This window comes from Cucurbita maxima, unplaced genomic scaffold (genome assembly GCF_002738345.1).
Source record: "Cucurbita maxima cultivar Rimu unplaced genomic scaffold, Cmax_1.0 Cma_Scf00007, whole genome shotgun sequence".
NCBI lineage: Eukaryota > Viridiplantae > Streptophyta > Magnoliopsida > Cucurbitales > Cucurbitaceae > Cucurbita > Cucurbita maxima.
Genome location: NW_019272023.1, coordinates 4,082,956 through 4,093,901, shown reverse-complemented (window position 1 = coordinate 4,093,901; position 10,946 = coordinate 4,082,956). Strand labels below are relative to the sequence as shown.

The window sequence follows — 10,946 nt, the reverse complement described above, 5'->3', positions numbered from 1 at the left end:
TTAGAGGATTCAAAAGCCATTGAAAAGAAAGGATTGGAGTTGTTAAACCGAGAGGGCTCTGATACCATGTGAATGTTTGCTTAATCCACCACACCTAAATGGTGTGAAAGTTATCTTATTTATAATCAAATAAATTACAATGATATGGAAATAGTAATAAATAGAAATAACAATAAATGAAAAGATACCTATAATAATAAGGCAAATATTAGATATTTGCCTTATAATAAAATATCAAATATAATATATATGATAAACTATAATTTATTACTAAATATCCTTAACACATATCAAACACAACCATAACGACCAACAGTTCAACTCGGGTTATATTTCATTTAACCTTTTTTTTTTCTTTTTAATGGAGAAACAGCCTTCATTAAGAAACACACAAAAAAATAATCAAGAAAGCAACTTAAAGAGATGAAAAAGAAACATGAAAATGGTAAAAAGTGCTTCCCTGGAAACTGTACCTTCATCAACTATAAAAAAAAAAAAAAAAAAAAAAAATGAACTACCGTAGGGCCGCTGCCCAGTTCCTTCGGTTCTAAATAAGCAGAAGATAATCTGTTCTAGGTTAAGAAAACAAAAGTGTAAAGTCACAGGTTGTAACTAAGTTAGAAGCATAGCAGATTAATTAAGCTTCTGCTTGTCCATCGGTTGAACATCTTTAGACAGCGTCCATTGCTTTATATTGGAGAAGACCGCAAGGAAGGTGAATTGAGAAAAGCAAAGAAGCATAATTACTGCCTCAAAGAGAAAAGGGTACCTCTCAGGCGGGCGCACCACCAAGTAAACAATGTGGAGAACAAGCGAACAAAACAGAAAGAATCCAAATAAGATCCTCGCAGATTGAAATGCTCGCCCTTTTCGCTGCCCTTTATTTGATGCATTGATAATAAGGAAGGTAAGAGCATAAATGGCAAGATATGCTTGAACCAGTTTGTCTCGAACTATAAGAGGAAACATTGAAAGCAATGCATAGTGCAGAAAATGTATAAATAATGAAGGTTCATCCAGAGCCAACATGCTTGCAGGAAGAAGAGGCAGAAGAACAGACTTCTCATGCACTGCAATATTATTCAGAGGCGGTAAATTAGACTATCTTCATGCTAATATCATCCTAACTCATGGGGAGAGAGGAAAAAGAGGAGCGAGGGTTAAGTACCTTGAAATGAGAACAGGTAGAATGAGAAAGAACTACATAGAAGGCCATGTAGAAACCCCTGTTTACTTGGGAAACGAATCTGTTGAATCATGGAAGGTAAACAAGTAGACAGTGTAGCAGTGAAGCTGAGAAATTTCAGTAATTTTACTGAAAAAAACCTCTTCCACTTAATAAGGACAGATGTGGCACACCAAAAGTTCGCCACATAATCTTCGTATAATCCTCTCTCAAAGGGAGCAAGACGTGATAGAACCTAAGCCATCCAGACTTGGATTAAACTTCAAAAAACAGAATGGATGCTAACATTAACCACACACAAAAAATAATAGTAAAATCTGGACGTAAAATATGGTACTACCAACGTGTAAGACTGTATTGTTAGAGATACTACACTACAAATATGAAGCCTGTGTTTCATTCCTGCCTAGCTGATCCAAGAATATTGTATTACCAATATGTAAGATTGTATTGTTAGAGCAACTCAATTACAATTCTTAAACCGCGTGCCATTCCTGCCTTGCTGGTCCAAGAATGTTTTCAAAATCCTCACAGTGATTTGACGAGATAAATAGAACACCGGTGTGTTTCATTATGCTATAGGATGACTATGCATGTAATTAACACTCTCAGCTCTGAACTCATGAATGCTAAGAAAGGGTAATAATCTCTCTTTTGGTGAAGAACATTGTATTGACACTTGAAGGTAAACTGACAGAGGGACTAATAATGATTATGTTATTGGATGTTTCCTCTTACCTGTAAAACAGCATCAACTGAATGAAGATAAGGCAGCCAAATAATTGCAAACGTTCCTAAGACCACCAAACCCAATTTTAACACTTCCACAATGGGGTTTCTACGCCTCATACATTTCCCCAGGAGATGGCTAAAAAATGCTGGAGCAAAATATGCACTCATCTGCAAGACATCAAGTAGCTTCAGCATTTTCTCTAGTTAAGGTGACTACACAAAAATTTCAACTATTAAATTCGATACCATCCTCACGTTCATGACCTAAAAATTCGTTGAACAAAATTTAGATAAAAAAGAACTGTGCAGTGAACCTATACCTGATGAGAAAATGTAAGATAATTCCAGATGCATATGTTATGTATTATTCTACTGAATTAATATGCCAGATCAACATATAAGACCTCTTGACCAAGCCATCATAAATTGAATCATGCATGTTATTAACACAAAAATGATCTGTGTTCACCATTCATCGCACAACAAGAAGCAGATTAGAGCAAGAAATAAATAAATAATTCTTAGGGAAGAGAAAGTTGAAACGTACCTGCTTATGATTCAGAGCAAGAGTAAATAGGAAACTACCCACAAGATCTTTATCCGTACATATGGCAGCAATAGCTCCCACAGTGAGGCCCAAGCTTATACAGTTATACTGTGACAAAGGAGAAAAGGTGAAGAACCAGCCTGGTTCAAAATTTAAACAAAAAATAAGAAAATCCGTGAAAAACATAGCTATGATATAAGTAGAAACCTGAAAATGACCATGATCAATTAAGATGAGACAGGGGTTGATGAGAAGGATTGCAATTTGCCATGCTAGATCACTTTTACGGAAGCTGGAGTTATTGCTAGAATATGCAAGAACAAAATATAAAACTGCAGGAAAGAAAATCAGCACATCAGAGGATAAAACCGTCCATCTCATAAGAAGTTTTCTGCAAAAAACCAACAAGATAGGAAACTCAAAATGTCATAAGAGTTTGAAAAAAAAAAAAAAAAGAAGAGTAATTGATTTATCAAAAGATGCAAAATAGAAGCATACTCACCCAAAATAGGACTCATAACCTCGTGAAGTAAACAGTGAAACTGACTCTGAATCAAACAACTTGAGGAATAGACCATGAATGTAACTCTGATAGGCTGTAAGGGGTGGATAATCAAGCCCCCAATAGTAGAGGTCATTGGTGGTGCTGTTCTGATACCAGTCTTTAGCTGGAAGGTTGATGGTGATTTCCATCCAATGCCTCTGTGCCTCATAGTCGCCATACTTTGGAGGGTTTCCCGCACCAGAATAAGGATGAAGGGAGACTGCTACTCGAACCAGCAGAGCAAACAATGATATGGACAAAAAAATAGATTTAACTCCTTTATGAATCGACCACCAACAAGCATCATCATGATTGTCTAAATCATCCTTGTTCTTCGTGACTATGCTTTCTTTTACTTTCTCCATGGCTGACTTGTTAGAGAGTCTGCATTAAGAATCTTAAAGAAAGAAGTGTATCAAATTTTGGGTCGAATCCTTTCTATAGTTCCAAATTTCCAAAACTATTATGAAAGCATAATTGATTCAAACTTAACCCTGAAAAGCTCTATCAGTGAATATATTTTCTCAAAACTATAAACAGAAAATTGCTATTTGGATTCCTATATGTGCAAAGCAAACCATATGAAATCTCTTTTGCTTAAAGATCAATTCCTATTTTTATTTTCTTTAGAAGATCTGTGAAAGAAGCAAACGAAAACAATTGCCTCAAAACCAAATTTACCTTATATAGATTGAAGAACCCCAGTACCAATTATTTATCCACAGCCAAATTTACCTCATTAAACTTAACTAGCATGACTCGAATCACTGAAATCAAGGACGGGGAGGGGGGCGACGACATAAATGATAAAACTTGAAAGAGAAAGGAGAAGTACAGTGAGCAGAAATCAAAGAACATGAAAAGGGAGTAAACATATAAACATTCAAGTGCTCAACCTTACCAATTCGTGGAGAGAGGGAAGAGTCGAGTAGAAAGTTGAAACTCAATCTTGCCGATCCGGAGGGCGGGGCCGTGGATCGGCTGGAATGGAAAATACCCAACGTGAGCTGTGGATAGTCGTGGTCAACCGGCGGGGCTTTGACGTGGGTAGGTTCGTTGTGATAGCAGGCAGCCTGTAGGGGTTCTTTATTTTTCATGGGCCTGGGCCATGTAGTTCAAAAAATTGCTTTTACAGTCCACAAATTATATTATATAAATATTAATAAAAGTAAACAAATTATATATAATTCAAAAAATAGAAATTCAAAATTTTTGACATTTTAGTCAATGTAGTATTTTATTTTATTTTATTTTATTTTATTTTATTTCTTTAAACAAAATACATTTCTAATCGGTTTTCAATGTCATCTTTTTATTATGAACATTTTTCAAATTATAAAGATTAAGAATATGATTTTTATTATTATTATTATTATTTAGGGACTAAATAAACCAACTAACTATTTCCATAGATTACTCGTGTTTAATAAATTAAATATTTTTATTTAATGCTGCGAACATTCAAATTGTATTCCCTTTTCTCATATTTTATTTAAAATTTTAATTAGTTTTTTTTTTCTACTTTTTGTCTATATTTGATTCTTAAAGCAAGATAACAAAAGTTTCATCAAATTTTTTAAAAAAATTTAAAAATATTTTAAGTTCTTAAAACTTTACTAAAACATTACATGCTAATGAAACGAAATCTTAATAAGAAACAAGACAAAAGGGACGGAAAACACGAACATCACCAAACGGGTTCTTAACGAGAACTAAGTAAAGCGTTTTTTTCCTAAAGCATATCCAAAAGAACACACTAACTAGACACTTCTTTTGAAACTCATTCAACGCGCTTGAGAATGTTATATGAAAATTCTTGATGTTAAAAAGGACCTTTAACCAATTGAATGAGTTGATTAAAGAAAGAAGCAATTCATAATGGCATGAAATGGACATAAACATAATACCTCAGAAGCTTCCCATTTTCACGAACAAAGACGCCTGCTGATACATTCAACCACGGTCAATTCTCTTTGGCCCATTCAAAGCCTGGAAAGTTCAAAAAAGGCAGCCAATCCAATTCCCTATATAACATATGTAAGCCCAGCAAGAACATAAAAGTACCTCATTCAAGAGCTTCTCACGGACAAACAAGCAGCAAAAAGGATTCAAGTTTTTCAATCATGGGAAGGAAACTGGATGCTCTACTGGGAAGGAACAGATATTTGAAGCCTTCCAAGATCAAAATCCTTGCAAACATGGCCATTTCCAGGACTGCCATCCTCAAAAACCAGCACCGTGCTCGCTGCTCCCTTGCCCGGGCCGACGTTCTTCAGCTCTTGAACCTCAGTTACCAACACCGCGCTCAGCTTAGAGTAATTTGCTTCTCCCTCTAAACTCTATAGTTCAGCCCCTTCTCCTCTTTTTTCAATTGCTGAGCTTGGATGTGAATGAACAGGTTGAGATTGTGATCAAGGAGAACAACATGATGGATGCACTTGGAATGATAGAGGATTACTGTTCCCTCCTCATAGAAAAAGTGGCTCTTCTTCAAATGAACAAGTAGGCCATCTCTTTGAATGCAGCCCTTTTAAAAGAAACCAAACCAAACCTTTCCTGATTCTCTTTTGGCTTAAATGCAGGGAATGCCCTGGTGAAGTTAAGGAAGCAATATCAAGTCTGATCTTTGCATCTTCAAGGTTTGGAGAGTTTCCCGAACTCCAGGAGATTCGTCGGATTTTCGAGCTGAAATTCGGGAAAGAGTTTGCTGGCAGTGCCATTGATTTACGCAACAATTGTGGAGTTAGTCCCAAGGTGAGTTTGATATTAGTTGCCTACATGCATGTTCGATATCAACATGTTTGTATCTCACAGCTTCCATGTTACAGATGATCCAAAAGTTTTCAACAAAGCAGCCCAACGCTGAAACTAAACTGAAAGTGCTAAAGGAAATTGCTTCTGAGAATGGCATAACTCTGCATTTAGAGGAAGAACCTGCAATAGTCATCAAGGTAAACCAGAAGTTGGAAACCAAGAAATCAGCAGACTTAGATAACCCAGAAGTCATAAACACCACAGATAATCCACATGAAGTTATTATGAGTGAGGAGACAGCATCAGAATCAGTGAGAGCAAAGAAGTTTAAAGATGCAGCTAGTGCCGCTCAAGAAGCCTTCCAATCAGCAGCTTATGCAGCATTAGCAGCTAAAGCAGCGATCGAACTTTCAAGATCTGAATCACAAGATATTCATATAGAGGAAAGAAACTCAGATTTGGAGAGTTCTCATGAACCCAAGATTAATCCTGATGAGCTTGAAAGTTGCAGTTCAGAATATGAAGATCAAGACGCAGCAGAAAGCAATCAAGAAGAATTACCAGAAGAACCAGCCAAAGAAATTATGTTGTCTGATCCGAATTTGGATTCAGATATTAGCAATATGAAGGAGAAATCATCATCATCTAAACCAAATTCAATCAGCCACAATGAGCCAGAAAGTGACAAGTTAACGAGTAAAGAAGATGAAGTTGTAAGTAAAAACAAAATTTCAGAAGAGGATATCAGAGTTGAGGAATCAAAGTAAATTTCATGGCAGATTTCAACTTGATTTTGCTGAAATCCCAAGATCGGAAGCAGACAAGAAGTATACAATCAATAGCTTCTAATTTCTATTCAATCAATTTTGGTAGAGCAGATATGTAAACATTATGTCTTTTTCGAGATTTCTATTCGAGCACAATACAATAATAATGAAGAAATCGTCGATTTTGCAGACGTTCATTTCAAATTCCTTGATCTTTTAGGGTTTCATGAAAATCAACATCAACATTCTCATTAGAACATATCTTCTAAGTTATTCAAACAAAATAAGTAATTCGTATTGTTGTTCGTAGGGATCATAACACTACTCGATGAACCAAATTATAGATTCTCTTCCCCAAATTTAAGACAATCCCGATCAAGCAAACAAACCGAACATTTATGTCAACTTACTAATTCCTTACCGTGATAAACGGAACAATCATACCAGAAGCGGAAGCAGCTATTTGGAAGTAACGGAATGGGGACAGGTAAATTAGAGGTATTGAGACAGAAATTAACGTTGGGCTGAAGCTGAACCACCATGGATAACATCACAGCGACTGTGTTTTGACTGCTTTGGGCTTCTCAAAAGGCCTCATACCAATGAAGTTAGTATTCCTCACTTATAAACCCATGATCATTCCCTAAATTACCCGACGTGGGACTTTCATTATCCAACAAGGAGAATAAATCTTGTTTCATCTTTCCTTCAAATTCCTAATTCATTTACTCTTTCAAGATATAAAATATCTTTTCTTACAATCGTGTTGTCAGTCTTCCAGCTTATAGTATTTTTTAGCTTCGCTACCCGTCCTGTGCAAGTTAAGAGAAAGGGTTCAACCCATGATGGCATAATCGAGTTAGGCTTATGTGCCAAGTTACATCCTAGGTTGACAAATATGTTGCTTTTGAGCAATCCTGTGCACGTCAAGAGAAAGGGTTGGCACATAAGATGACCTAACTCGATTATGCCATCATGGGTTGACAAATTACGTCCCGAGTCGACAAATATGTTGCTTTTGAGCAACCCTCTTGACATCTGTAATTAAAATATAATCTCCGTTCACGGCCATCTGTCTAACTAAAATGGGATTAATATACATTGTCTGAACTTGGATAAAAAAACAGCAACCTGGTGCCATCAGGATCATCAATCAATATAAGAAATATAAGAACATGAGATTGATAAGTTTGATTATAACATAATAATGATCTGATGCAAAAGCGCCCAACAGAAGGCAGACTTCCAGAACACAACAGACTTCCCCCACCTGGGAAATTATTCGCAAAATGAAAAACAACTCAAAACAAAACAAAACAGAACAGAGAACAGACTTTTTTTTGTTTAGAACATAACCCCCAAGATACTATTTTTTTGTTTATTCGTTACTAGTAGTAGGATAAGATAAAAACGCAAGCAAAAGTTGATGAAAACTTCTAATACTCCCCAACTTCTTCCTCGTCCTCCTCACTGCTCCAACCTTTCAACAGGATCGACCTTGGAGACGACGCATAATCCCCTTCGGTCTTCATAAAGCTTTGGTAGATGACCCTTCCATTTTCGCCCAGCATTTCACAGTTCTTCTCTCCTCCTTCGTATCCCTTCAATTCTAGGCAGAGCAAGTCCCTGAGATCCTCATCGACGACATCCGAATGGAGGGCAACAGAGAATTCAGATGGCTGAAAACATTCAAGAACCCTCACAATTAGTTTAGACAGACTCATGTCGTCGAAGTCGTATCCAGCTGCTTCGAAGCTCGCATAGCTAAACCCATCCTCCGGAGTGACATGGATGGTGGACTCTGCATCTCCTTCAATGGCATTCATAGAATAGCCACATGGGTCGAACTCGAAGTCGCATATTTCAGATTTTGGGAGAATTTTCCTGATACCAGAGTTTTCAGTCATCAAAGCAGCAGAACTCACGTCTGTCTTGAAGAAGACAGACGCCTTCTCCTTGTCTAAGGCAGTCATGCACATTTCAAGGGTATAAACAGGGTTGTTGCTTTGAGTCCCCATGTTAGCGGCACAAGCAGAGTAAACGTGCCATTTCTTAGTTTCATCAGGACTTCCCATCACATATGCAGAGCTGTTCAGGCCAAGCTTAGTCAAATACCCATCAAGGACAGCAACTTCCTCAGAGAAGTTGCGATGGGGAAAAGACTGGGCACCAGGAAAGATAAAGCTGCCACGAGTGTACCTCACAGATTTCACAGTAAGAGACAGAGAATCAGCCAACTTCAGCAGAGCTGGAACCGAGAGAAGCAGCTTAGTAGTGCCGCAAGTTTTGATGATGAACTTGTATGGGTACACAAAGAGGCTAGACTCCGAAAGGACATACGAATCAAGATAGTCATTCGACAACGAGTCGACAATGGTGCACTCGGCTAATGTCAGGATTTCATCCAATTGTGCCCTTGAAAGTGCACGAAGACCCATGCCTCTAGGGTCAGCAAAAATGCTCGGCTCAAAGAACGATACTTCGAGCCTCTTTTCATAGCCTTCAAATCCAATGGAAGAGGTTGGAAACGTCATCTTTACTTAGAAGGAAGCTAATGGTGTTGGGAGAATGAACGAGAGAACGAGAGAAGCAGAGAGTACTGAAGAAAAAAGACAAACTAAAAATTATAAAGAAAGTAATGATCTCGGGGCGCAGGTTAACAGAAATCAGCAGAACTCAGGATGGCTTTCGAACGCACTGCAGAAGAACAAAGAACAAATAGATTAGCCATTAGACAACCCATTGATGATAAACTGATAGCAAACAGAAAAGTGCAAGAAGCAGTAACATACGTTGGAGTAAGCAGCAGATCTGAATTTCTTGATTCCACCGTGTGGTCGAACGTCTTCAATGCTGTATCCGAGGGGAGCTTCGTAGAAAAGGGATTTACTACTACTACTACTAGACTTCTTCTTCCCACCTTTTGACTCCATTAAATCATTCGCTGCAAAGAGGAAACGAAACACCCCAGATCAAAATCACAGAAGGAACAACTAGATACGTTGATTAAAGAAGAAAACTCAATCCAATTGAAGAACAGTATGAACATGCCAAAAGCGAGCGAAAGATAGAAACAGATGTGCCATATAATTTTGATAGAAAAGGCAAAAATTGAATACATACAAAAAACAAAGTAGTATACAGATTTGCAATCACAAAAAAAGCTTTATGAAAAAGCAAACAGATTAAAGCAAAATATGCAGCAAAACCCGTGAAAAGGAAAATCAAATGATGCTCCTCTTTACCATTATTGCTCTATTATATAAAAGTTTCAACCCTTATTTCCGTATTGGAAAAGGGAAAACTTTATTTATTAGCGACCCCCCTAGTTATCATCGCCATGCAATCGCCATCACAGACGAATAAAAGTTGAAGAAAGAGAATATTTTGCCCTAGATGCCAAATAATTTATGCAAATAGAAACGAATACAGTTTCTTTTTGAGATTTTCTGAAATCGATGGGTCATTCGGATCAACATCAACATGCAGACACAAAGGAAACGAAAAGGGGAAAAAAAGAAGAGGAAAACCTAAATTCAAAACGAAATCAAGAACAAATAATCTTCATAAACATAAAAAAAAATACTGTAAACGCCCCATCCCGCAATCCCGAGAGAGAAAGAGAGAACGTACCAATAAATACGGAATGTAAAAGATCGGGAAACAGTTTAACACCAAGAAACCCTTTTCCTTCGTACCTTCTCCGATGAAATTCTAAGAAAAAACCCCCAAAAATCAGAATTACAGAAAAGTTAAACACCCCTAAAGATCAATAACAAAATAGAAGAACAATCTTACCGATTAAATGAATCAGCGGAGAAGAACGAAACCAGAAAAATCCCTAGACCTTGCAAGAAACCGCACGCCAAGGACAACAAAATTCGATAGAGAGAAAACTTAATCAGAATTCAAGAGGCAGAAGATCGTTTGCGATTTTGTGAAGGTCTACAAAGCGAAGAGGTACTTATATAGCAAAACCTTAGCGGAAAAGCCACGCGATTTCGATTTAATTACGGTTATACCCAACCGTCTCCCTCCTCTTCTCGCTGCCATATTCTAGGGTAGGTGAAATGACATCGTTGCCCTTATTCGCCTTTCAAACGCGGGGTGCCAAGTTATTATATATATTTATAATTTTTTAAAGGTAATTATTTACTATTTTAAATTAAATAATTATATATATATTCGAACAGTTTAGAAGCAATTCTTATCTCGTGATTCCAACTCTCTCGCGTTCCCTTTATTTATTTTAATTTAATATTTTAATAATTAGTCAACCGTATGGGCCACATCACAAGAGTTATCCTATTAGGGCTATTTTCGACATTACACTCGAAACTACATTTATTTATTTATTTATTCATCATATATTGAATATTTCCACTTATTTTTTGAACTTTTTAAATTTTAATTTCA

At 36.9% G+C, this 10,946-nt stretch overlaps 3 protein-coding genes across 6 annotated transcripts; 1 reads left to right on the top strand and 2 right to left on the bottom strand.

Annotated features, from left to right (window-relative positions):
• Positions 1–402: 402 nt before the first annotated feature.
• Positions 403–4,062, bottom strand: LOC111482205 (probable dolichyl pyrophosphate Man9GlcNAc2 alpha-1,3-glucosyltransferase). Of its 3 annotated transcripts, XM_023127884.1 has the most exons (7): positions 3,911–4,062; positions 2,968–3,406; positions 2,673–2,856; positions 2,466–2,573; positions 1,925–2,086; positions 1,169–1,421; positions 403–1,070 (listed from the first exon to the last, which is right to left on the bottom strand). In XM_023127884.1, exons 2-7 carry the CDS (start codon positions 3,372–3,374, stop codon positions 634–636), a joined length of 1,551 nt encoding a protein of 516 aa, XP_022983652.1. In that variant the 5' UTR covers positions 3,375–3,406; positions 3,911–4,062; the 3' UTR covers positions 403–633. The 3 variants fall into 3 exon arrangements, with proteins under 3 accessions (XP_022983652.1, XP_022983653.1, XP_022983654.1); XM_023127885.1 differs by lacking the exon at positions 3,911–4,062 and having other exon boundaries at positions 2,964–3,316; XM_023127886.1 differs by lacking the exon at positions 3,911–4,062 and having other exon boundaries at positions 2,673–2,797; positions 2,968–3,316.
• Positions 4,063–4,903: 841 nt separating this feature from the next.
• On the top strand, positions 4,904–6,730 carry LOC111482134. The gene is made up of 4 exons (XM_023127800.1): positions 4,904–5,324; positions 5,408–5,511; positions 5,592–5,763; positions 5,838–6,730. The coding sequence occupies exons 1-4, from the start codon at positions 5,133–5,135 to the stop codon at positions 6,528–6,530; spliced, it is 1,161 nt and encodes a 386-aa protein (XP_022983568.1). The 5' UTR covers positions 4,904–5,132; the 3' UTR covers positions 6,531–6,730.
• Positions 6,731–7,696: 966 nt separating this feature from the next.
• On the bottom strand, positions 7,697–10,483 carry LOC111481497 (S-adenosylmethionine decarboxylase proenzyme-like). 2 transcript variants are annotated; one of them, XM_023126942.1, is made up of 4 exons: positions 10,329–10,483; positions 10,164–10,244; positions 9,323–9,474; positions 7,697–9,227 (listed from the first exon to the last, which is right to left on the bottom strand). In XM_023126942.1, the coding sequence occupies exon 4, from the start codon at positions 9,062–9,064 to the stop codon at positions 7,967–7,969; it is 1,098 nt and encodes a 365-aa protein (XP_022982710.1). In that variant the 5' UTR covers positions 9,065–9,227; positions 9,323–9,474; positions 10,164–10,244; positions 10,329–10,483; the 3' UTR covers positions 7,697–7,966. The 2 variants fall into 2 exon arrangements, with proteins under 2 accessions (XP_022982710.1, XP_022982711.1); XM_023126943.1 differs by lacking the exon at positions 10,164–10,244.
• Between the last annotated feature and the right edge of the window lie 463 nt (positions 10,484–10,946).

Coding starts and splice junctions, on each gene's coding strand:
- LOC111482205 (XM_023127884.1), bottom strand. CDS start 3,374: ATGGAGAAAGTAAAAGAAAGCATAGTCACGAAGAACAAGGATGATTTA. Junction 2,857..2,967: donor GGTTATGAGTCCTATTTTGG/GTGAGTATGCTT, acceptor GGTTTTTTGCAG/AAAACTTCTTATGAGATGGA. Junction 1,422..1,924: donor CAGTTGATGCTGTTTTACAG/GTAAGAGGAAAC, acceptor TGGATGGCTTAG/GTTCTATCACGTCTTGCTCC.
- LOC111482134 (XM_023127800.1), top strand. CDS start 5,133: ATGGGAAGGAAACTGGATGCTCTACTGGGAAGGAACAGATATTTGAAG. Junction 5,325..5,407: donor AACACCGCGCTCAGCTTAGA/GTAATTTGCTTC, acceptor GTGAATGAACAG/GTTGAGATTGTGATCAAGGA. Junction 5,764..5,837: donor ATTGTGGAGTTAGTCCCAAG/GTGAGTTTGATA, acceptor TCCATGTTACAG/ATGATCCAAAAGTTTTCAAC.
- LOC111481497 (XM_023126942.1), bottom strand. CDS start 9,064: ATGACGTTTCCAACCTCTTCCATTGGATTTGAAGGCTATGAAAAGAGG.